Source organism: Lactuca sativa, chromosome 4 (assembly GCF_002870075.4).
Source record: "Lactuca sativa cultivar Salinas chromosome 4, Lsat_Salinas_v11, whole genome shotgun sequence".
NCBI lineage: Eukaryota > Viridiplantae > Streptophyta > Magnoliopsida > Asterales > Asteraceae > Lactuca > Lactuca sativa.
Genome location: NC_056626.2, coordinates 4,938,252 through 4,964,284, shown reverse-complemented (window position 1 = coordinate 4,964,284; position 26,033 = coordinate 4,938,252). Strand labels below are relative to the sequence as shown.

At 40.4% G+C, this 26,033-nt stretch overlaps 2 protein-coding genes across 3 annotated transcripts; both read right to left on the bottom strand.

Annotated features, from left to right (window-relative positions):
* Window positions 1–12,637: 12,637 nt before the first annotated feature.
* On the bottom strand, window positions 12,638–18,194 carry LOC111906271 (urease). Its single transcript, XM_023902032.3, has 17 exons — window positions 18,042–18,194; window positions 17,662–17,790; window positions 17,006–17,079; window positions 16,819–16,864; window positions 16,585–16,690; window positions 16,357–16,499; window positions 16,171–16,281; window positions 15,931–16,094; window positions 15,228–15,855; window positions 15,020–15,157; window positions 14,850–14,941; window positions 14,650–14,779; window positions 14,399–14,557; window positions 14,133–14,300; window positions 13,904–14,038; window positions 13,188–13,259; window positions 12,638–13,066 (listed from the first exon to the last, which is right to left on the bottom strand). Exons 2-17 carry the CDS (start codon window positions 17,785–17,787, stop codon window positions 12,845–12,847), a joined length of 2,514 nt encoding a protein of 837 aa, XP_023757800.1. The 5' UTR covers window positions 17,788–17,790; window positions 18,042–18,194; the 3' UTR covers window positions 12,638–12,844.
* Window positions 18,195–18,673: 479 nt separating this feature from the next.
* Window positions 18,674–22,735, bottom strand: LOC111906272 (probable pre-mRNA-splicing factor ATP-dependent RNA helicase DEAH4). 2 transcript variants are annotated; one of them, XM_023902033.2, is made up of 15 exons: window positions 22,438–22,735; window positions 22,151–22,243; window positions 21,965–22,069; window positions 21,679–21,896; window positions 21,545–21,597; window positions 21,334–21,450; window positions 21,147–21,238; window positions 20,981–21,067; window positions 20,591–20,898; window positions 20,373–20,496; window positions 20,142–20,289; window positions 19,975–20,044; window positions 19,709–19,869; window positions 19,396–19,571; window positions 18,674–18,976 (listed from the first exon to the last, which is right to left on the bottom strand). In XM_023902033.2, the coding sequence occupies exons 1-15, from the start codon at window positions 22,635–22,637 to the stop codon at window positions 18,823–18,825; spliced, it is 2,106 nt and encodes a 701-aa protein (XP_023757801.1). In that variant the 5' UTR covers window positions 22,638–22,735; the 3' UTR covers window positions 18,674–18,822. The 2 variants fall into 2 exon arrangements, with proteins under 2 accessions (XP_023757801.1, XP_023757802.1); XM_023902034.3 differs by lacking the exon at window positions 22,438–22,735 and having other exon boundaries at window positions 22,158–22,223.
* Window positions 22,736–26,033: the final 3,298 nt, after the last annotated feature.

The following is a 26,033-nucleotide window of genomic DNA, read 5'->3' as shown; positions in this document are numbered from 1 at the left end:
AGACCTGGTTAAGGTTGGTATCCTGGTATATAGTATGATGCTATGCTAGTGACCGGTTAGGTCGGTATCCTATTTAGGATGATGTTATGCTATGTGATCTGCTAGATCGGTTTGATTGGATGTGAATTGTTATATGATTGGATGTTTATGTGCACATGGTTGTTGGACTGGGGTTGGGTTGAGGTGGGTCCTGCTTTGTGCTGTAGGCCAACATACCCAGGGCGGACCGGTTATCCCGAAGGCCCAACGAGCGGTCCGGATAGGCTGTAGGCCCCAAGAGGGCGGACCAGACGTGCCGAGGCTCGGAGAGTGGACCAGGCCGACTGAAGTCCCAGTGCGGGCGGACCAGTCATATTGTAGATTCAGAGAGTGGACCAGGTGGATTGAAGGCCCGGTGCGGGCGGAAAAATCACATTGTAGACTCGATGTATGTGGATAGACTCGGAGGGTGGACTAGGTGGACTGAAGGCCGGTGCGGTAGACCAGTCACACAGTAGACCTGAAGTGCATGGCTGTTCTTTGTTCTGTTATTTTATGGCATGTTGTGCGTGTATGGTATATGTGGTTGGTATTTTGGGGGTATCTCACTAAGCTTTCGGGCTTACAGTTGTGGTTTAATGTTTTTCAGGTTCTTCAGGAGACCGTGGCAAGGCAAAGGCGTGATCGTACCGCTCCTCATGATTATGTTTTATGATGTGGTTTTGGGAAGACTCTGATAATAATTGTATTGAAAACCTTTTTGTAATAACTTTATAAAATCGGGTTGTTTTTGAAAAGTTTTAAATTGGTTGAATTTTTAGAGCGTTACAAGTTGGTATCAGAGCCTTGGTTTGAGTGAATTGGAGGAACATTCGTGTGAATCCAGTCTCAAATCAAGGAGAGTTTTCAAAAGAGAATTTAAAATGGTTTTCAAAATGAGTAAAGGAGGACGCGGAGGTACGATCAGCCGGAGCCAGTAAGTAACCCCAAAATACCATACATGATATTTGATTTTGAGCTTTGATAGAACAGCATGCTAGTACTAGGCTAGGGATCTTCAGGATTTCATGATAACGTTGCCTGATTTATGATGCCTGTTAGCCTAGGGTTTCCTATGTGGGAGACTTCCAGTGTTCCTCTAGGAGTGAGGGTTGAGTGCTTGTTATGCATGTTCTTCACTAAGGTGTTGTGGTATACTTGATACAAATATGAGTAGGTGTGGAAGGTAGTATGGGCCCGTACTACTGAAAGCACAGGACCCATATGCGTATCAAAGAAACCATAACCTCTAGGGATGGGTTGGGGGTTGGTTCCCGGGATAGTGGGAAGTATATAAGATCTTGCAATGTCTTTTCAGTATGGTGGTTATGAGGCATGCTGGGAGTGGATCCGGATCGGGATCGGGAGCAGGAGAGGGCGGTCAGGGTGGGTCAGTACTGCCCGAGGTTATTGGTTAGATGAGCATGGGCGAGTTGGATGCTAGGATTCGTGAGATCCTGCATGATGAGGTTGTTGCGTTGTTCCGAACCGCGTTGCCAGAACTATTTGGGTCGATTAAGACCGCCATGGTTGAGTATTTTGATGAGCGCTATGCGGCTCTCACAGACACGGCTGCCGCGCCGGCTACAGCGGCTGTAGCAGCGGCAGGGGGAGGAGTCGGTCGAGGTTTTCAGTATCGGGACTTTGATAATACAAAGCCCCTACCTTCGATGGAGTTCAGTACCCGATTGTTGCTATGAGATGGTTTTCGGACGTGGAGGGGTGTTTCTTCACGTGTTCATGCCCTGCTGATCAGAGGGTGAGGTGTGCTCTGAACCTGTTGAGGCTTGGGGTGAAAGATTGGTGGAGATTGACCACAGGGTCGTATTCAGATGCGCAGAGGGCTGCAGTTTCATGGGATCAGTTCCGGGAGATGTTTAGCACTCGTTATGTGCCGCGGGTAGAGAGAGAGAGAGAGGTTGGCTCAGGAGTTCCTGGAGCTGAAGCAGGATTCGGAGTCGGTGACGGAGATCACCGGGATGTTCACTGAGAGGGCGATGTTTTGCCCTGAGTTCGCTTTGGAGCAGGCTCAGATGTCCCGATATCTGAGTATACTCAAGAGGGATATCAGGCAGTTTATGTCTACGCAGAGGTGCGAGACCTTGTTGGAGTTGCAGGAGGCCGCCAGGCAGCGTGAGTTGGAGATTGAGTTGCAGTTGAGAGAGCAGAGACAGGCCCTGACACCGTCGCAGCCGGCGCCAAAACGGTCCAAGACCGTTGATTCTAGATTGGGAGATCAGAGCAGCCACACTTGTGGGAAGTGTGGGAAGGGTCACACCGGAGTCTGTAGGTCCGGTGGTGCATGTCGTAAGTGCGGAAAGGAGGGGCACTATGCGAGGGATTGTCGGCAGACAGCCCCGGTTCGGGATTTGAGGATTTGCTATCATTGCCATCAAGTTGGACACTTGAGGGTCAACTGTCCACAACTTGCTGTAGGACCGGTGCAGGCTCCAGCACCGGCCACTTTGAGGATTACGGGTGGAGGTCATGGTGGAGCGGATCCCCCGAGGGCTCAAGGTCGTGTTTTGCAGCTTACAACAGAGGAGGTCAGGGCAGTGTCGGATGCAGCTGCGGGTATGTTTCTTTCTTAAGATCTTGTTATCTTGTGATTATTTTGGAGTATTGTATATCTGCTAGTCTCGTTGTGTGATTTTTGGTATTGTATTCGTTGTTCCTTGAGGGTTGTGGTATGGTTATGGGTTTGGTGTTGGGAATTTCGTTGGTTATCATTCATGAGGATTATTAGTGGGAATCTGGCTTTTGGTTTGAATGTCGGGTAGCATCTGCAGTCTGAGGAGTGGTTGCTGAAGGTCGGGTTTCTTTCGAGCCTGAGATGATCAGTGTTGTTATGTAATTTTGTGAAGGTTGCTCGTTCTAGTGGGAATCAGTTCGCGTGTAAGGGTTTGTGTTGTGTAGGGTTGTTGAGGAAGGTCGGTGATGACGATCGGTGGTTGATAGTCAGTGCTCTAAGTGAGGGAGAATTGGAAAATTCTCCGGAAGATCGATGAGCAAGAGAGGTTGTTTAGTTGCTTGGGATTCAACAGTGGTTCTGTCAGCCAATAGCGTAGGCTGGTATGAGTAAGTGTCAGACAGACGGAGCGGGATGCAGACCAAGGGTGATTGATTGTGGAAGGGTTGAGATCGGGCCGGGATTGAGTATGTGGAATGGAGATAGAGTTCGGAACCCCTAGAGGGCTAGAACAGTATGCATGGGAAAGTTATTCCTGGAAGGATAATTCGGGATAGTGAATGTGCGAAGAGCGGTCCGGATAGACTGAAGGCCGGTGGGCGTACCAGTCAGGCCGAAGGCTCCGAGAACGGTCCAGACAGGCTGAAGGCCCTGGAGGGCGGTCCAGACCTGCTGAAGGTTCTGAGAGTGGTCCAGATTGGCTGAAGGCCTGGTAAGGTGGTCCAGTCATGTTGAAGACTCTGCATGTGTTGATTGATCGGTATGAGGATATGGAATGAGTATGTCGTGATGTGATGACATCAGAAGGTCTGGCCCCGGGTATTGATCATGATTAGTGGAAGGTAGTGCATGGACTCGAGAGTCCCTGTGAGCAGATTCAGAGCATGTGTGGTGCATGAGATAGCAGTTATGCTATAAGGGAAAGGTGTAGTATTGGGTGAGCACCGTGACACTTGTGGTAATGTCAAGGCGGCTAAGTGGATTTCCTTGGTAAGGAAAGGGAAAGGAATGTAGCTCCGAGAGGGAGTGTAAGTTCATGGAAGTGAAAGCAGTAGTGCGGAGTTATGATTGGGGTGTTCCCAAATATAGTTATTGAGTAGTGTGTTGCGGCGGTGGTTTGGAATCACATCCGGGTTGGATGTCGGCTGAGGTCGCGGAAGGAATTTCGCGGGTGTAGAGCCAAGAGGCTCGGAAAGGATGCAGGGATGGAATCTTGGATTTCCAGTTCAATTTTGAACGAGGGATTTTGTATGTGGTGGAAATTCATCCTGGGGGATGTTTGGAGGTGTCGTCAGTGTATCGGGTTTTCCCAACCCGAGGATGCTAGAGCCAGTTCAGCATGGGTATGAGATTGCAGTGGATAACTCATGGGAGTTGCTCTGAGGCAGAAGGATGTGTCATCTTGTCAGCATGGAGTAGATAAAGTTGGACTCAGATCGGGATTCTGGTTGTTCAGGGTTATTTCTAGCTCGTATGAGTCATGTGATTGTTGTGATTTGGAGCGAGTGATGTATCATGGAGTGGTACTCGGTTGATAAGTGTGGTTATTAGAGGATGAGGCCGGTGGCCGGATTGAAGCGGTGGTCAGGGCATTGCAAGATGGAAAGTTGGGTTTTGGGTTTCGGTGGTTGTGTTTTGAGGAACCTGGTCTGGTTAATGCCAGGTGGTGCGTTGTGAGAGTAGTCTCTAGAGTTGTGATGTCGCAGGCTTCGAGGACGAAGCCTAATTTAAGTGGGGGAGAATTGTAACATCCCGAGTTCAGGAATGCAAGTTCAAGGTTCAAAGTGTAAATGTGAAAGGGCAACTCGGCAAGTCCATGAGTGGACTCGGCGAGTAGGGTCGCGACTTTGGTCGCGTGTTAAGTGGCCAACTCAGCGAGTCAGCGGCTGGACTCGGCGAGTTGGTGTTGAGTGGAGAAAACCCTAATTTCGGAGGATGAGCCCTATTTAAAGGACATTATACCCTCTCCCCAGCCTCTTTATTCTCCCTTGAAGTCCAGAAACCCTAGCTTTCAATTGTGAGAGAGTTGGAGAGCATTTAGAGCCTTGGAGGAGGAAATCTTGGAGGGGGATTGAAGAACAAGAAGGTTGGAGCAAGGGGCTTTGTAGAGATTTAGCTTATTCATCAGTTGGAGCTTTCATTTGAGGTAATAATCTTCTGTTTGAGCTTTTGTGCATATAGATCTATCATTTGTGGGGTTTTTGGGGGCATAAATGAGGTCCATCTCAAGTTTGGTGTAAGATCTGAGGTTGCTACCTCAGATCTAGGTTGTTAATGATCCAGAAAGCCATAAAGTCTATGTTCAAGAGTTGTTGGTGAAGTTCTTTTGTCCCAAACCCTAGCCCTAGAGTATATTATGCTTAGATCTCTTTGGATTCACGTAAAGCTTGCCACTTTATGTGATGGATGGCTTGTAGAAGAGTAGATTTATGGTTTGGATCATCTGCATGGCCTGGAAAGCTTCTGTATGGATTAAGATCTAGGGGTACTCGGCGAGTTGCTTGAAGATAGGCTGGAACTCGACGAGTTGGAAGAACAACTCGGCGAGTTGGTTGAAGATAGCCTTAGACTCGGCGAGTCTGTTCTTGGACTCGGCGAGTCTGGTTGTGAGGTCCTAACTTTCTTCTGGTTGAGCCGCGAATCGGTGAGTCAAGGGATGACTCGGTGAGTTGAGTGAGAAAGGACTCAGAGTTGTGGGACTCGGCGAGTCTCGGGGTGACTCGGCGAGTTGAGTCGCGGATTGGGGAAGTTCTGAGCATGGGGACTCGGCGAGTCATCGGGTTGACTCGGCGAGTAGAGTCAGTCAGGAGGATGACTTTGACTTTGAATTTGACCAAGGGTTGACCAGATGATATCCAGGGGCATTTTGGTAATTGTTGGCATTTGTTTTTTGTTCAGTGTCTTGGTGTGGGCTTGTGTGGAGATCGTGTCAGCGGTCGGAGCAGCTTGGTCTTATCTTTTCAGTTAGCAGTTGCAGGTGAGTTATCCTCACTATATCGACAGGGTCTACGGCACCAAGGCCGGCCCTTTATCGGATTGTGATCCAGGTATCGTTGTTATGTTATTTTTTTGCTATGTTTGCATCTTGGTAGTTAGGATGGTATATGTTAGAGACCTGGTTAAGTTCGGTATCCTGGTATATAGGATGATGCTATGTTAGAGACTTGGTTAAGGTTGGTATCCTGGTATATAGGATGATTCTATGCTAGTGACCGGTTAGGTCGGTATCCTGGTTAGGATGATGTTATGCTATGTGATCTGCTAGATCGGTTTGATTGGATGTGAATTATTATATGATTGAATGTTTATGTGTACATGGTTGTTGGACTGGGGTTGGGTTGAGGCGGGTCCTGCTTTGTGCTGTAGGCCAACATACCCAGGGCGGACCGGTTATCCCGAAGGCCCAACGAGCGATCCGGATAGGCTGTAGGCCCCAAGAGAGCGGACCAGACGTGCCGAGGCTCAGAGAGTGGACCAGGCCGACTGAAGGCCCAGTGCGGGCGGACCAGTCATACTGTAGACTCAGAGAGTGGACCAGGTGGATTGAAGGCCTGGTGCGGGCGGAAAAATCACATTGTAGACTCAATGTATGTGGATAGACTCGGAGGGTGGACTAGGTGGACTGAAGGCCGGTGCGGCAGACCAGTCACACAGTAGACCCGAAGTGCATGGCTGTTCTTTGTTCTGTTATTTTATGGCATGTTGTGCGTGTATGGTATATGTGGTTGGTATTTTGGGGGTATCTCACTAAGCTTTCGGGCTTACAGTTGTGGTTTAATGTTTTTCAGGTTCTTCAGGAGACCGTGGCAAGGCAAAGGCGTGATCGTACCGCTCCTCATGATTATGTTTTATGATGTGGTTCTGGGAAGACTCTGATAATAATTGTATTGAAAACCTTTTTGTAATAATTTTATAAAATCGGGTTGTTTTTGAAAAGTTTAAAATTGGTTGCATTTTTAGAGCGTTACATGGTGTTGCATTATCGGTGTGAAGAATAGCGGCATTTGGGGTATTGGGGATTATGTCGCCATTGGATGGAGTGTGGCGGTTGAAGGGGTGTGACTAGTGGTACAGTCACCTGAGTTGGCCTTGGCTGCTGGGATGAAGGTTGCGTGGTAGTACGAACGCTTGTTTCTGACGATATGTGCGGCGCCGGAAGTGGTTGCTGACTCTCCGGTGGTACTGGAGTTACTATAGAGCTTCCTTTGCATGTGGCTTCTCTATTGGCTGTCATGGGTGGCAGTGTTTCGTCCAACGGTGCCATGGACCGTATGGGACTGGTCTGGGCTCCTCCGGCTCCGTTGTTGCCGTCGGACGCCATTGATTTTGCTAAACGGTGCTTTTAGTTTCATTCTTCGTCACACGAACGGATGGCGCCAAATAATGCGACCTTGTTACTGATCCCCTCTGAGCTCTTCTAATGGGTACCGAATGACTTCTGCAAGATCACAAGAAAGAAAGGTCGTCAACCGTTTCCCGTGAGGAGGCTCCTGGAAAGACACTCCGACGGTTAAGTTAGATAGGGTTTAAGGTTTATATGAATGTTACTGGAAGAAGATAGCTTACCCTTTGAGCTCCTGAGCGTGCCCTTTTATACCTAGCGACCCTGTCCGTCTGTACGAGACAGGATCGCTTTTGAGGAGACAAGGTCAGAGGCGCTGATTGGAGGATCATGCGCCTCTATCTATCAAAGCACTATCATTGGCTCAGACGGTAATGGTATGATCTTGTGCCTTATTGCATGACCGTATCTTTTATCTTGGTATTGGGAGCGTCCCTTGTGGGTGCGAGCCTTTCGCCTGAGCTCCCTGCTCTTTAGGGGCGCTGGCGGGCGTGAGCCTTTCGCCTGAGAGCCCTGCTCTTTAGGGGCGCTGGCAGGCGATGAGCCTGGTTCTATCGGTGCGCCGGGTTCCTTGACCAGGCGCGACTTTTCCGTGCAAGCTGAGGCACGTCATCACTTGGCAGTATGATTATGTATGCTACTATGTGGTAGTGGTAGGGGTGAAATAGTCTCGTAACCGGTTAAAATAGACCGAAGGGGTACGCCAGCATCCTGATATGCTAAGTAGTTACCTGTTGAAAGAGACCAAAGGGGTAGACTAGCACCCTGATATGCTAGGCAGTTACCAGTTGAAAGAGACTGAAGGGGTAGGCCAACACCCTGATATGTTAGGCAGTTACCGGTTGAAAGAGATCGAAGGGGTAGGTGTAACACCCCAAAGTTCGGAAAGCCAAGAAAAGAAAGAAAAACCTCGAGTTTAAGGGAGACTCGGCGAGTCCAAGGAGGGACTCGGCGAGTCCGAACGGGATCCGGGTTGAGGTGTTAGCGACCGACTCGGCGAGTCGGCCAAGGAGACTCGACGAGTTGGGTCTGAACGAGGAAAACCCTAAATCCGGGACTTGGAGCCTATTTAAGCGTCTCATTCTCTTTCCTAGGGTTCCTTTAGTGCCTCTTTACCCCCCAGAACATCAACCCTAGCCGCCATATCCGTTTTTGAGCTAGATCTTGCATCAGAGAGAGAGCTATAAGCTTGGAGAAGGAAGAAAAGCCTTGGAAGAGCAAGAAGGGACTGTAGATCCGAGATTGAGAAGACATTTCAGATCAATTGGAGGTAATAAGCTGCTGATTAGACTCCCTTTTGCATCTAGATCTATTCTTATGTGTGGGTTTTAGTCATTATTGGTATGTTTTGTAACCAATTCGAGTTGGAGGTTCAGATCTGAGGTTGCTACCTCAGATCCATGTTAGTTTTGGTCTTGAATCCCCTAAAGTATCAGCCCTTGGTATGTTGAAGAAGCATGTTTGCCATAAACCCTAGTTTAGTGTGTTTTGAGCTTAGATCTCTCAATCTACACATAAAGTTTGCCACTTTACATGGGGAATAGGCCCTAGAAGTATGGATCTATGAGTTGGAAGTTCTGTTTGGCTCGAAAAGCCACTGCATGGATTGAAGACTGGATAGACTCGGCGAGTCCTTCGAGTGGACTCGGCGAGTAGCTTGATGATGAGGAGGAACTCGACGAGTAGGATGAACAGCTCGTCGAGTCGGTTGAAGTTAGGCATGGACTCGGCGAGTTGGATGAACAACTCGACGAGTTGGTTGAAGATTGTCTTGGACTCGGCGAGTCTGTTCTTGGACTCGGCGAGTCAGATCGCGAAACCCTAAACCCTTTTTGAGTTGAGACTCGAATCAGTGAGTCGGGTGGTGACTCAGCGAGTTGGACAGGACAGGACTTGGAACTAGTTGGACTCGGCGAGTCATGGACTGACTCGGCGAGTCGGGTCGCGAATAAGAAAGTCCCTGAGCTTATGAACTCGGCGAGTCTTTAGGAAGACTCGGCGAGTAGGGTTGACCTGGAAGGTTGACTTTGACCAGAGTTGACTTAGTTGACTGTCAGACTAAGTGTTATATGTATATTGATAGCTCGGAGAGCTAGAGGAGCAGCGGTTCAGGGGATTGTCGAGTAGCAGCCAGAGGTTTATCAGCAGGGCTCAGCAGTTCAGGTGAGTTTCCTTCCAGTAGGGACGGGTCTAAGGCCACAACGCCGGCCCGTTTAGCTAGCAGTAGTTTCGGATATTGATCTGATACAGTAGTTAGTATGTTTGATGCCTTCGTGGCTCAAACAGGATGTATGTATTATGTGTTCCGGGCTACGGCCCGATGTAGTATGCAGTATATGTGAGTTTATGTCAGTTGATATGTTATGATATACTGTGTTCAGTTAGCTTCAGACTTCGGTTCGATGGAGGGGGCAAGGCCCCAGTCAGTTAGCTTCGGACTTCGGTCCGATGTCAGCTTCGGACTTCGGTTCGATGGAGGGGGCAAGGCCCCAGTCAGTTAGCTTCGGACTTCGGTCCGATGTCAGCTTCAGACTTCGGTCCGATGGAGGGGGCAAGGCCCCAGTCAGTTAGCTTCGGACTTCGGTTCGATGTAGGGGGCAAGGCCCCGTTAGTCCGGATTTCGGTCTGATGCAGTGGGCAAGGCCCAATATGTGCTTTATATGTTTTGTGTGATATGTGGTAGATTGGGGGAACTCACTAAGCTTCGTGCTTACGGTTTTCAGTTTTGGTTTCAGGTACTCGGTTTCAAAAGAGGAGCTCGGGAAGATTGCAGAGCACACACCATAGTCAGCTAGCCTGGGAATGTTTGACTCTGATAAGGCTGCTATGTTTTGAATTTAATACTCAAAAGTTATGTTTGACTTATGATACGTTGTTTATAAATCCATTTTTAGTAATGTTTTAAAAGAAATTCTTAGTCGTGATTTTTGGGTCGTTACAGTAGGCCAGCACTCGGATATGCTTGGCGGTATGTTATGGTATGGTATGTGGTATGATGGGGGAACTCACTAAGCTTCGTGCTTAAGATTTTCAATTTTGGTTTCAGGTACCTCTTCTTCAAAAGGAAAGGATTCGACTTGATCGCAGCACATCACACTATGATTTTCCGCATTACGAGATCCTTGTGGATTGCCCTCTGATATTGTTTTACTATGACATGTTATGGTTTTGATTTTTGACACTTGGGTTTGAGTATGATTTGAATGACACTGGTGATGTTTTCAGACTACTGTTTTTATAACTTACCTAATTAAAAATGAAATTTTTGGCTCTAAATTTTGGGATGTTACAAGGAGTGTTATGCTAAAAAAATGTGGTGTGAATAGTGGGTTTGGGATTGGGTTAGGCTGATTCATGGAGGTATTCCGCAAAGCCAGCTAGATGATTTGATGGGTTTGCTTGCTAATATAAGTCTCTCTGATGAGTGAGATGGATAGGATTGGAGTTTAGACGGATGTAGTTCGTTCATATTTAAGGAAATGAAAAGGCATATATAATCGATATCTAGGGTGAGCATTTGGATACGAGATGATGTTCTCGGTGCCTAGGAAATTAAATATTTCTCATTGGAGGGTGTTATGGATCGGGTTCCCACGAGGTGGAATCTTAGTTGCAGAGGTGTTGAAGTTGGCAATATTTTGTTTCTAGTGTGCTTGGAATATCCAGAGGTCATTGATCATGTGTTGTGGAAGTGTGCCACTTCGATGTTAGTTTGGGAGAAGGTGTTTGCTTGGTTAGATTTTGAAGTCCCTTTGGTGGAAACGCTAGGAGATGTGTTTTGATTGGATTAAGGAATTACATGTACAAACTATTAAAAAGGAAGTGTTAGAAGATATTTGTGTGGTGATTTGGGTCTTATGGTGGTTCATGAATGATTCTATGTTCAACGTGTCTCCCCCGGTAAAGGTAGATGTTTTGATAATGTAGTGGAGTTTTTGTTTTTTTTTTCTTGTTAGCAGGAACAAAAAAAAATGTTGGTTAGTTGGAGTCTGTAGCTCTAAAATCCTCTTTTAGCTAGTTCATTATAATTGGTTTGTTTTGCTAGCTCGTTGCTAGTTTAATAAAATTTAGTTGTTCAAAAAAATATATTCAATCTTGATCCTCATCATCAAAGATTGTTTGAAGGAAAACTAATGTTCTTGGTTGAGGAAGACCATCATGTACATTGTTTTTTGTCTATTGTTAAAATTATGCATCAAGATGACATCGCAGTCAATCAATAAATCAAAATATGTATGTCGCTTACATCTTGGTTATTCAATAATATGTCTCAATCTAATGTATCAAAACCAAATAATGTTGGTTTACACAAATATTGTTCTTTGTAAAGGCTAATGACACCTTTACAAAAGTTATAACTACTTTCCTGAGAAGTTTTCACAGACATCTTTAAATACTCATCCAATGGGTCAAAGGCGTTGTATTTAATTGAACGAAGTGTGAATGTGCAATTTGGTAATTGAGTAAAACGTCTCTTACATCTTACATCCCATGTTAATCTAAAAGTGGCATCTCTCTTCAAATCGTGAACTATCGTTACGATTGTCTGCTCATCCGGAACCGTCGTCCATACATATCATAATCATATATGACACTTTCGACAAACTAGTCTCGTAGGATATGATTGTGTAAAGCTGCTCTTTTCATTTTTGGACGCAAACTTTCAGCTTCATTAGCCAAAATAAGGGGTATTACTTCTACAATTATTGTGAAAAAATTACGTCGCCCTCACTCAAAGATGACGAAGACAATATCATCTTTCATTTCTCAAACTTATGTTAACAATTTTTTTTACAAATAAAGAGTAAAATGGTTGTGCAAAAATATTAGAGATTTGATAGGTATTTATTTATATCTTATTCATAGATACCGGTATAATCCGAAGTCATAGGATGACTGATATGAACATTCTAAAATGCTTACGGAAAAATGAAGAAATATTCCCGATTTACGGAGTATTCGAAAGAAAGTTATATGTAAACTGTTACACATATACTAACTTCCAAATAGATTGTGATGATTCTCGATCACAATCGGGTGTATCCTCGATCATGTGAGATATCAATTGTGACACACTAGTAGTATTTTGGGTGTGCCAAAGTTTAAATCATAGACCTTCTGAATGAAATTTCGTTCCTCAACCACTAGACTCTTGTTGTAAGGGCGGGCTACAATTATATATTATTATTGAGATATTTTTAACTTTGTGAAACATCACACAAGTTTCCAGAAATATAATATATGTTTTTCTAAATCATGTTGAGAAATTATCAAGACAAAATTTGGGTTACTTAGATTATGTATCAGATGGTGACACATATCACAATCCAAAGTAGATTTGTCAATGAATAAATGTTTTTGTGACCTTTCATTGGATGAAGGGGCATGGAACGTTACAAACAGTACTTACAAGTGTTTTTCCATAAGAATATATAGACGCATTGAGAATGAAGATTTGAGTCCATGACTTGCATATAAATAATTTTAAAAGAACAAATGAGTCTAATTCTAAGTACCCAAGTGTTGGACCAACAAATTTGGTATGGCTGCAAAATGTTGCAAAGCAATATTGGTAACTCAAATGAGAATGTCACAAATATGTTTTTCATCAAATCAAAATCCAATCCAGTCTAATGCACGCAAAACGCAGTACAAGACTGTCGTGTGGTTTTCTCGCCAATGTAAAAGATGTAAATGCTCTCCTCATCCTTATCATTGAAAATAGCTCTAGAAAACCTAAATTTGCTACTAGGAACAAGATAAGTTATTAAAAAAATAAAGAGGGGTGATTAAAATTAAAATAGGAAGTAATTCCGAGAAAGGGGGACAGTTGTAGCTGCGGTGCATGTTAGATGCACGCCGTCAGCAGTGACTGCGTATGTCTCGGGATCAACCTGGATGTTGGGAAGGGCATCATTAAGTTTCATGTCCAGCTTTGTCAGTCTCCTTACATTACTCACGCTTTTCACCTTCTTATTCAGTCTATAAAGAGTCTTTATATTTTGCTCCATAGCAGCCTGTAATTACTACTCATTAATTACTACCAACATCATCTTCTCTTCCTAACATACATACAAATATTTGGGAGGGAGAGAGAGAGAGAGAGAGAGAGAGAGAGAGAGAGAGAGATGTCCATGCCTGGCTGACAAAAGCTATGGAGTTGGAGCTTCCAGCCTTGCCGAATGCTCCAAACATGGGCCTCATTATAACCTGTAATACCCCCAATTCAATTCAATAATCGTATCATCTCTATAACAAAAATGTTATATGTGGACAGTAAAAAGTTGGTTAATTAGTAATGGATAATTTTATTATACTTCGTAAATTTATATAAACTATATTATATTATTTTTTTATCTATTAACTTAAAGTTAAATACATCCAACTACTACAACAATGTACCAAATTATAGCCCAGTCGTAAAACTATATTATTGTTACTTTCTTGTATTAACTTCAATTTGAAAGATACAAACTTATGTAATTTCAAAAGTATAGAAAAAATGTATATATTGATAATAGAATTATATGTTAATAACCAACTATTTGTATGGTCACCCTAGAACTTTTTGTCCATCAAAGCTCCCTAAACGTTTTTACTTTTTAGTTGTATTGATTAAATGATTATACCATTATGACCATCAAATTTAAAAACTTTAGCGACACTATATTTACAAAAGAAATCCAGAATGATCAAATTAACTGGATGACCCTTTTCATAAATATTGACTTTGCATTTTCTGAGTTTTGACTCAACTGAAGCAGTGCCTAATCCTATAAAGTGGATTTTTATTTTTTAGACACACTTGACGATGAATCAATTCAAAAGGGTAGTATATTATATAATATATTTACCGGTTGAGGAGTAGGGATGCTTGCATTTGGATCCCCCATGTTAGCCCAAGCAATATCACCTCCTTTAATCACCATTTCCGGTTTTGCCCCAAAGAACGATGCCTTCCAAATCACAAGATCAGCCAACTTCCCTACCTACAAATTAACACCAATTTCATTCACATCACATCACATGTTTGTTTTAATTTCTCAAATGAAAAATAAACATTTAATTACGATTTACACACACCTCAACCGACCCAACATAGTCGGAAAACCCGTTAGCAATTGCTGGATTTATCGTGTACTTTGCAATAAACCTTTTAATGCGAAGATTGTCATTTTCTTGTATGTTACCATCAATCGCACCCCTTTGTAACTTCATTTTGTGAGCTGTTTGCCATGTTCTACTGATTACCTAAGTACAATAACACTCTCAACTTGTTAATCTATATAATAATAATAATAATAATAATAATAATAAAACAACAAACATGATAATGAGTAATGACTTGCCTCCCCAATGCGACCCATAGCCTGTGAATCAGATGATATAATGCTTATTGCTCCCATATCATGCAAAATATCTTCAGCAGCAATTGTTTCAGCTCGAATACGTGACTCAGCAAAAGCTACATCCTCGGGTATGTCCTTATCAAGGTGATGACACACCATCTGCGCGATTCTAACCAATTTCAGAGCACACAACATAAAAAAATACATAATTTCTTTCTTTTTTTTTGTTTGAAAATGATGAACCTATATACCAGCATATCAAGATGCTCGTCTATTGTGTTCTTAGTGTAAGGACGTGTTGGATTTGTTGATGAGGGTAGAACATTTTTAACACCACACACTTTGATAATATCTGGAGCATGACCACCACCTGCACCTTCACTGAAACCAAAAGGGCATTTATGGAAATTTTGAGTAGAATCCAATTGGACTGGAAGAAGGTCTGTCTTACCTGTGGTATGTGTGAATTGTTCTATCTTTAAACGCAGCAATTGTGTGTTCAACAAACCCAGATTCATTCAAGGTGTCGGTGTGGATATTAACCTAACAAAATTCAAATTAATTTACTGAAGAAAACAAAAACTGAAACTTAAAAAAAGTTGTTAGAAATAAATAACAAACCTGAATGTCATATTGGTCTGCAACTGACAAACAGTTATCTATAGCAGCAGGAGTAGTCCCCCAATCCTCATGAAGCTTCAGTCCCATTGCACCAGCCTTTATTATTTCATGCAGCCCTTCCGGTTTAGAACTATTACCCTGACAAAAAAAAAAGTGTAATTAAGTAACATCATAAAAACTGATATACTATGAAATAAAAAAACCATACTTTCCCAGTAAATCCAAAGTTAATTGGTAAGTCATCAGTGGCTTGCAGCATAGTTTTCATATGTACAGCTCCAGGGGTACAGGTAGTTGCACGTGTCCCTTCAGCGGGCCCCGTCCCACCTCCTACCATTGTTGTAATCCCACTAGAAATTGCTTCGTATGCCAATTGAGGGCAAATAAAATGCACATGACAATCAATGGCGCCAGCTGTCACTATCTTGCCTTCACCAGCAATCACTTCTGTGCTGACTCCAATGATCATGTTATCAGAGACACCATTCATGGAATCTGGATTTCCTGCTTTCCCAATTGAAGAAATTAAACCGGCTTTAATGCCTATATCTGCTTTGTAAATTCCTGTGTAATCAATTATCAATGCATTTGTGATGACAGTGTCCAAACAATCAGATGGGGAATACCCTGAAGCTTGTCCCATTCCATCTCTTATCACTTTTCCACCACCAAACACACACTCATCACCATAAATTGCAAAATCTTTTTCAACTTCAGCAAATAAATCGGTGTCACCAAGACGAATTTTGTCTCCAACTGTAGGGCCATACATATTAGCATATGCCTCACGTGCCATTTTGTAAGCTAGTGGAGATCCTTCTATAATGATACCATTACTGCAAATTAAATAAATAGCACACAGTTATAGTTTATACAGAAATACCAAAAGAAACAGCTTTTGATATCTTAACTTGGTACTGGTATCTTCGGAATTGCCGAATCCTCTTGTGTGTACTGATTCCATTACTGTTTTGACATTGGAATCAGTGACAGGGCTGTCTGCGATTGCATTCCCTCCTCTAATTACTTGCATGCCACCAATTTTTACAAGAGTGACAGATTTTGCATCCCCTGGCTGGAAAAGTAAAATTAAGTACATATTTATTTTTAAATTTAAATAAAATATAGTGCCTTAAGGTTAAGTATCTGACCTCAAATCTGGTAGCTGTTCCTGCGGGTATATTTAATCTCATGCCATATGCTTTTCTTCGATCAAAAATCAAACTTGGATTGACCTCGATAAAATGGTAATGGCTTCCAACCTGTAAAAGTAGTATTTATTTAAGTAATTATGTAAGAAAAAACATTAAAATGTGAAAAGGAAAGTAGGAAGCCACCTGTATTGGTCTATCTCCATTGTTAGTTACTTTAAGGATTACTGCTTCCCTTCCAGAATTAAGCATTATATATCCATGTCTGAAGATTAGTTCACCAGGAATCTTACAAGTTTCTATATTTGGAAACTTTTCAAGTGAAGGAACTGCAGAAGCAACAAAATGTCAATCAAATTTAGCAGGCAGGATAAGTAAAATGGATCTGTAAAGATGAAAGAACAGATTGCTGACCTGGAAGAAAAGATCCATGTAAAGCCATTTCAAGATTTCCATTTTCACAAGATACTGGATCATGTACAGTAATTAACTTTGTTCCATCAGGAAAGGTTCCCTCTACCTAAACATAATTTAAGCATCAATGAAAAAGAGTTGATGCAAATTGATAAACTCGGATAGTAAAGTGGAACAGATTTTAGGCTTATGTAATACAAGAGGAAGTTTTGAGATCAAATGAGAAATATTGACCTGGACAGAATCCAAAAGGTGTGGAACTGTTGGAAGAACTTGTCTCCTGATGACAAAAATATATATGTAAGATTTGTTAATTGTGTCCAAATATCAGATTGATTGTTAAAAGAAGCAAGTTATTTGTTGAGTAATATATTACAATGTACTCTTTCAAAAATATATATATATATATATTACAATGTACCTTCCTAAAAGCTGTCTCCCGACATCCATCAATTCTGCCACACTTTTGTCACCATCATGTACAAACTCCAAAATCTAACAATAGGGATGGTTTAACTTTGTTATCAAACTATTTTCAAGAAAATCAAAACGAATCATGCAATTACAAAGTTAATATTAGTCTTTTTGACCTAAAAAATCAGCATTTCCCATTTTGGAAAAAGATCTAAGTCTAAATTTCAAGTAGATTTTGATGCTTCTTATTTATTGAAACTGGATCATAACTGTTTTTAACTTTACAAACAGAAGAATTTTGCTATTACTAACAGAAGAATGTTGGTATTTATGGAGATATGGACCACGATTAACTTCAACTTATGAGTCAAACTCTGCCTCTTTTCATGTAACCAAAACTGCTTTCAATCATCGATAATTGTCATTGATGTTTATTCATTTGCATTAACAAGCCTAATACGAATTTAGCCATTGGAGATCGTGTTTTTGCCAAAACTTGAAGTGTCTCACATGATCCAATTTCAATATCCAAGGTATTGATTATCAATACCCTGTTCTATGTTCAATATGATTCCCCAACAGTCATTCTAAAATAGCATCGGTTGCTTAGAGATACAAATCGACTGCCACATAATATCAAAGTGAATTAATTAAATCAACTACCTGAGTGGCAATAAGTGCAACAGCTTCGGTGTAATTAAGCCTTAATCCACGAGCAAGACGCTTCTGCGCTAAATATCCAGCATTGTGTAACATCAATTTCTCCACCTCCCTCGGCGCCAACCTCATCGTCTTTCATTTCATAAATTAAAAAAAAAAAAAAAAAAAAAAAAAAAAAAAAAAAAAAAAAAACGTCAGCATAAACACAAACAACAAAATCGATCAAACAATTGGATTAAACTCCTAGATTACGATGATGATGAATTGTAAGATATTTCAAAGATACAAATCCAATAGCTGAAACAAACAACCAGCGATTCTACATTTGTTTAAAATTTGTGATTATATGATTCTGTCTATTGAAAATAGGATCCGAGTCTCACCGATGATTGAAACTGAGCGTTGTAGTAGAGTAGTAGGCTTTAGGGAGTGAGAGCGAAGGCTGTGTTGACCCTCTGTTATGAATCTAAAATCATATTGCTGCTGTGCTATCTCCATAGGTGGAATTACGGGAACTGGAAATTTTCAGATTGGCTCCTTCAAACATTATGTTGTTATATTTTAGTCCCTTGACGGTTGACCCGAAACCATTTTGCATCAATGATGCGTTCGTTAACCACAAGTTTTGTGGTGATTTTGTTGATTTTATTAACAAAACCAAAACTGAGTGGTACATATATTCTTTTTCCAATTTCCATCAAGTCCTTCTAACATACAAAAACAATTTCCTTCAATCTTAAAGCTATAGTGACAAGGTTTTTTTTTGCAATTTTAACAATATAAAAAACTTTAGAACAAGTTTTTTTTATGAATATAAAATCAATGGTGTATGTAACTTGTTCATGTTATATATTAAAAAAAAACTTAGTTCATTGCATAAAAAGGTTGTGTATAACTTTTGAAACTTGGTTTTACTGGGTTACAAGGTCAAAGTCGATGGACAATTAATTTCATGTGTTGCATTAACCAAAAGGCTTTGAAACCATAAGAACAAGGATGACAGTTATACAAAACATAAGGGTAAAAAATGAAATTTAATGTTTCGACTTACAACCACTATACTGGAAGAGTTAGTTAGATACCAATTGGGTAAAACCCATAGATTGTGTATATATTGTCAACAGTTGTGTTTTTTCTCTATTACATGATGGTCAAATCTTTTGTCTATTTATTTCCTTTCCGGGCTAGAAAGCGGTCCCGAGCTGCTTGTATTCTAGCGTTGGAGTCATCTCCATTTTTCACCTCTTTCTCTCTCTCTCTCTGGGGACCACCCAAATCATCGGTTGTGCTCGCCTCCTCGGCCTGGTTCGATCCACCACTGCTCCAAAGATTCATATATGAATATAGATAGATACAATATATATATATATATACACCGTAAAATACAGTAAAGCACTTGTACTTTCACCATTTTATCGATTAGTGTATAAAGAAAACCATTGGTAACCTAAAAAAATGATTTTTTTCCAAGTTAAAAAAAAAAAAACATAATGGATTAATCACTAGTGACTAAATAAATTAAATAATGAAAGTACATTGTGCTTCCATTTTTGTCAAGGGTATAATGCAGGTAATAACAATGTACTTATGGAAAATGAATTGCAAGTATGTTTAAAGGTTGCTATTATGGGTTATATTTCTATTATTGGTAAAAAATGCTTAACTATATATAAGTCTATGTATATGTATGTGTATAGAATATAAATGTAGGTCTGAACAAGTTAAAGTTTTATGTACCTTAGTTTGTTGACATTTAGCTTCTCAAGCTTTTGCAATATTGGGGTCACCCATTGCATCTCTACTTCACACAGATTGCGCATGTATGGGCGTGTAGTAGAAATAAGTTCATGGTACACAACATAATTTGGAAGCATTCCTTCTTCATCTGTTCGCAGCACGGAAGACGGGTGCACCTACCAACACACAAAAATCCATTTGGTTAGAGTTAGTTAGATCATACATGGAATGGAATCGGTAATTACCACTCCGTTATCATGTTGGAATGGAATGAGTCATTACCGACTCTCTTGTTGTTGGTTGTTTATTTTACCTGGACAAGTTGAGACTTGAAGCCAAGAGTCCGGTAACCGTTATGACGAATCATCCGCTCTGCCAGCTGGCTTGCATACCCCACACACAAAGCCTTTCTTAGATTCTTATAATTTTCTTCTCTATCTCTCCTTCTTTCCTTTCTTTTTATATCTAAGCCTCCTGTTTCAGTAATAATCAAACACACACTTCCATTAAACTATGCGTCCATTTTATAATCTGAAAAGTTAAAGCATATATTTGAGAAAATATGTTTCTATTGCTAACCTTTTGCAACCTTCTGCATTATTTGCGACAATTGTTTCCGAACATCTTTAGCAAATAGCATCCCACGTACCTGAATATACCAAATTTCAACAAAACAATCATTAGTCTTATACGGCTCACACATACCAAAAAATAACTGTATGCAATTTTACAAAAATAATTAAAACCTGTAGGTTGTTATCTTTACACCAGTCAATACTATAGTCAACTTCATCCCAAAGCTCATAGATCTGAAGTAACTGGATGTGATCACCCAAACCAGACCCATCAGGAAGATCTGAAGGAGGATGCTTTCTCTTCCTGTCTGTGTTTTTGCTGCAAATAAGAAATGGAAAAATTTTAATATTTACAAAATCGTGAAGATTTTTTCTTTTAATAACATGTTTGAATAAGTATACCTTCGTCCAGGAAGCAAAGTACCTTCCACTGATAACATAGCAGCTACACTCAAAGCTTGAGATAAACAACCATATTCATTCGCCTCAATTAAAGTCCTTGCAAGTGAAGGTTCCAAAGGAAGCTCTATCAAAAACTAAAATTTTCAGTATATTGTTTCAATTCAGCAATCATCATAAGGATCCAGTTTAAAAAAAAAAAAAAAAAGGAAACAAAATACCTGACATTGTTTTTCCTATAGGCGTAATAGTCCCATTCTCGTCTAAAGCATCAATCAGAAACAACTGTTTAAGAGCATCTTGTAAAGACTCATGCGAAGGTGCATCAAGAAAGTCAAATTTAAGAATATCAATATCTGGAAGATCCAAAGATTTTAAATAAAGAACACTTCCAGCTAAAGAAGAACGTTGTATTTCAGGAACAGTGGCTTCCAATAAATTGTCTTGGTAAACAGCCAACGGGTATAACCGAAAACACTTCCCGGGTCGTGTTCTTCCTGCCCGACCCGCCCGTTGGTTAGCCTGCACCCTGCAGTTTTAATAAAGTTTTTTTTTTAAAAAAAAAAAACATTCTACTTTCAAGAATATATAATATATAGATTATTTATTACCTGCTAATCTGAACAACATCAAGAGAATACATTCCACTTGATGGATTATACTGTCGCTGCTTCACATAACCGGAGTCTATAACATACCTAAATTACAGAAGATTAATTAGAATAATAGAAATATTGACAATTTGACATGATAACAAAGTTTTAAAGATTTTCTTACACAACGCCATCAACAGTCAAGGAAGTTTCAGCAATGTTTGTTGCAACAATGAAACGCCTACAGTTTGGAGGTGGAGGATTAAACACTCGCACCTATAGTTTATAAATCACACAACATTAGTTTAGTTATTATAAAAATGTAATAATAAAAATGTTATTTGATGGATGGATAAATAAATAGTACTAGCCTGCATTTCAGGTGGCAATGAACCATGAAGTGGCAGGACTATGGCATCCATACAAGACCCTACTTCAAGGCTTTGAATTCTTTCTTCCAGTTTTGATACCAATTTCTCTATGTCATCCTAATAGAACCCCATCACTTTTTAATTTAAAATATAGAAGAACATCAACTATTACAACATAAAAAGAAATGCTAAGACATGAAATTTGAATTACCTGCCCAGTCATAAATATCAAAATGTCCCCTTCTGGCTCGTTAACGTGTATGTCTGCAACAATATTGGTTCACCATTATAATAAGACTCCAACAAGTTTTAATAACAATGAAGGAGAATAAATTCTGTGCTTACCAATAGCTTTTTTCAGAGATGATTCTATATAACTTTTGGGTTGTTCTGCACTATATAATATTTCTACAGGAAACAATTTCCCAGGAACATTTAGGACTGGGCAATCAGAGAAAAATCTTGACACCTTTTCACCATCAAGAGTAGCTGAAGTGATCAAAACTTTCAAATTGGAAGCACGCAGTCTAATCAACCTTTTCATCAGCCCCATTAATATATCCCTGTATTAAAATGGCTCGTTAGCTTTACATTTAAGGGTTAAGTTATGGGATAAAGTATGAGGTCTTACGTGTTTAGACTCCTTTCATGAGCCTCATCTAATATGACAACAGAATATTGTTTGAGCTCAGGGTCAGAAAGGCTTTCACGGAGGAGTACTCCATCAGTAAGATACCTGGTCAAACCAGAGTATAAACTATCATTAGAAATCAGTATCGCTTGCCAGAGGTAGATGTAGATCATGACATTAGTTTACTTAATACAAGTTCTCTCTGAAGTTCTGTCCTCGAATCTTATGGCATAACCAACTTCATCACCCAGTCGGACACCAAGCTCCTGTGCAACCCTTCTGTTGTCCATGTCAGAAACAAAAGCAAAACAACATTATTTTCTTAACAAAAATCGCATTTTCTGAATTGTTTACCTCAATGGAGAAGTTGGGAAGTAACCATTGAAACGGAATTCAAAAAGCCATGAGTGGTGTAAAATAATGTCTATATAATGAATCACATGCTGATGTTCGATCACTGAGAATATAATTACCTAGAAACAGATACGGCGGCGACACGGCGTGGCTGGGTGACGGCGATGGTTCCGGCCTTCGTGTAGCCGCTTCTGTGTAAAATCTGAGAGAGTTGAGTGCTCTTCCCTGAACCCGTCTCACCAATTACCACCACTACTGGATTGTGATCCACGGTTTCTAATATCTTGTCTTCAAATTGTAGAATTGGGAGGTTCGCCATTTGAAACTTTTATAGAACCGACTTCAATTTGAACAAAAGAACGAGGATTTTGGGTCGATTTGATTTACTACAATATCAATATGATTCCCTGAGAAATTTTTTAAAAACTAGGCCGACTATTATTATCTCAGTCTCGTTTAAAACCCACTTTTTTTTAGTTAGAGGGTTTTTGTAGGGCTGACAATTCTCGACACGACACGCGATACGACCCGCGACACGACATGAAATAAATGGGTTTGGATTGAGTTTTTCAACCCGCCAACCCGTCAACCCGTTTATTAAACGGGTCATATATGGGTTTTTCAAAAAATAAACGGGTTGACCTGCCAACCCGTTTATATTCTTAATAAAAAATATATATTTTATTTTTAAATGTATTTATGTATCTAAGTATTAATATCTAATAACTATTACAAAAATATATCATTTATTCATAGACCATTTGACTGTTTTGATATTATGACTCGTGGTGAATGGTCTAATGTCATAAGTCGTAACCTATAAGGCTAAGTTTGTAACATGTTTCTATGAATGTTTTTAATTTTCATTTGGATGTTTAAGACTTAAATATGTAAAATTCAGACCCATGAACCCAAATCTGACACACAAACCCGCCAACTTGTGAACCCGTTTAAATAAATGGGTTGGTGGGTCATATATGAGTTTATGTTCCAAACCCGCCAACCCGTGACCCGCCAACCCGTGACCTGTATATTTAAATGGGTTGTGTTTGGGTTGACATATTTTGACACGCCAACCCGCCAACCCGCGACACGCCAACCCGAACACGGCACGATTGCCAGGCCTAGGTTTTTGGGTTGCTTAATTAGGGTGTTTGGATTGGTTTGCTAAAAGTGTTGTTAGGGAAAAAAATAAAAATAAAAAAATAGAGAAAATATCATTTACATTAATTACATAACAAAAATAGAAAAAAAAAAACGAAGTTGCAAAAATAATCATGAATTTCGCAGATGGAATAGTCTCATCTGCGAAATGAGCTTTCCATCTGCGAATATACAAACAGCTAAAGCACAATTGTGCTTTAGTTGTTTGTACATTCGCAGGTGGTTTATTTTATTATTTTTTTTCTCTGTATATATTGAAATTGTAGGGTAAAATCACAGATGGAATAGCCCCATCTGCGATTTACTCTGATTCCATCTTTGAAATTGCGGTTATTTTTTAATTTGTATTTTATTTTTTATTTTTTTTTTTTAGTTTGACTATGAAATCAACTGGTTTGACTACGAAATAATGTTGCTGAACAAGAAGTTAGAGTTATGAATAGGCGTGTGGTAGATAAAACTAAAAAGAAAAAAAATTCAAGTCAAAAAAATGAAAAAAAAAAAAACATGTTTACGGGCATTATGTTGATGTTGGTGATATACTTTTGGGTATAACCGAGCTACAAACCAATTGATTTCATAGTCAAACTAAAAAAAAAATTAAATAAACCACAATTTCACAGATGGAATCAGAGTAAATCGCAGATGGGGCTATTTCATCTGCGATTTCACCCTATAATTTCAATATATATAGAGAAAAAAAAACAAATAAAATAAATAAATAAACCACCTGCGAATGTACAAGCAGCTAAAGCACAGTTGTGCTTTAGCTGCTTGTACATTCACAGATGGAAAGCCCATTTCGCAGATGGGACTATTCCATCTGCGAAATTCATGGTTATTTTTGCAACTTCGGTTTTTTTTTACTATTTTTGTAATGTAATTAGGTGTAAATGGCTATTTTTGTCATTTTCTCTAAAAAATAACTCTTATTGATTTATGATTTTTTTCAAAATAAGTTTTAAAAAAACTCAATAAATTATTAAAAAAAACATGTTTGGCTTTGATTGTACATATAAAATTCTTTATACTATTGTTGAGAGTAAAAAACCTCTCAGCCTTCAAACTCTCAAACTTTCAATCTGGACTGTAATAAGTTTGTATTTACGGTTAATCGGAGGTTTCAGCCGTGTTCAGCTCCTTCGCACACTTCCTTCTTTTTCCCCATGTTCACTGTCGGTTTGTGTGGCGCATATAATGATCAAAATTTTTTCCTTCCTCAGCCGACGAACTGCCCACCTCCCACATTCTACAACCCACAATTCACTTGCAGCTCTCCTCCTTCTTTTCCCTCTTCAATTGCTAATTGTCGTCGCTATACAAAAGGCCGAATGTAATTGATCATTCCTTCAATCAATTGCTTCAAACCTTTGTATCTTCTTGTAACACCCCGTTCCTAAAATTATTTATGTATGAGTCCCTGAGATTTAAGAGAAAGGGTAATGTTGGTTCTTTTATGGGAAAAGTGGAAAAGGAAAACCAAGTATGAAGAAAAGGGATATGTTGGGTACGCCCAGCGTAATTGGGAGAATGAACGCGGGTGCATGGTCGAGTACGCCCAACGTACTAGAGGTACGCCTAGCGTACTCTCAGAATCCCAAAACCCTAATTTTAAGGGCAACCACTATATAAGGAACATAAAGGCTTCCACCTTAGCCTCCATAAGCACTCTCTTAACCTCAGAAACCCTAGATAGTCGTCCCACCTCCATTTTTGGGTGTGTTTGGTCTTGGAAAGTTTAGATTAGCAAAGGAAAGCATAAAGGAAGAAAGGAGAAGTTGGCAAAGAAGGAGTGGGACGGTTGGAGCTTATAGATCTGGAAAGACATCATCCTTTGGAGCCTATTTGAGGTATAAAGCTTCTTGCTTGACATTCATATTGTGTAGATCTATGTATTGTGAAGCTTTGACACCATTCTTGTCCCAAAAGTCCTCATCTTGTTGCATGTTTCGAATTGGTCAAGATTATCTGTCCTTTCAGACCTTTGGAGAGGTCTTGAGTGAGAAAAATGAGGTCCCAAGGGTTGTGGTTGCTCCATGTGTGAGATATGTGGGTCTTAATGGATTAAGACCTTGGATTAAGAGCTTTATGGACGTCCCAAGTGATAAAGTTTGAGACTTTATGAATCTTAGGCATATTTGGCCTAAGGATCTGAAGTTTGGGCTTAAGAGCTTAAACCATTAAGACGTTATATGGTGTTGTTGAGCAGTGAGGTTACGCCCCGCGTAACCTATGAGTACTCCCCGCGTAGCGAGTCAACGCCCCGATCCCCAGTCGCGATTCAGCATGTACGCCCAGCATACCAGGGAGGGTACGCCAAGCGTACTCCCTCTGTTGGGTTTTCATTTTGGGCTTTAAGGATTGGGCTGTTATTTGGGCTGCTGGATTTTAGGCTGTGACTGGACATGATGGTTAGAGTGTTGTGGGCCCATTGGTTGTTATGGATCATGAGTTAGGCCCATTTGATGAGGTGGGCCCAATTTAGTAAATTGGGCCAATATTGGGCTTTACTTTGGACTTTTGGACTTTAGGCCATTGTTGGGCTTGGAAG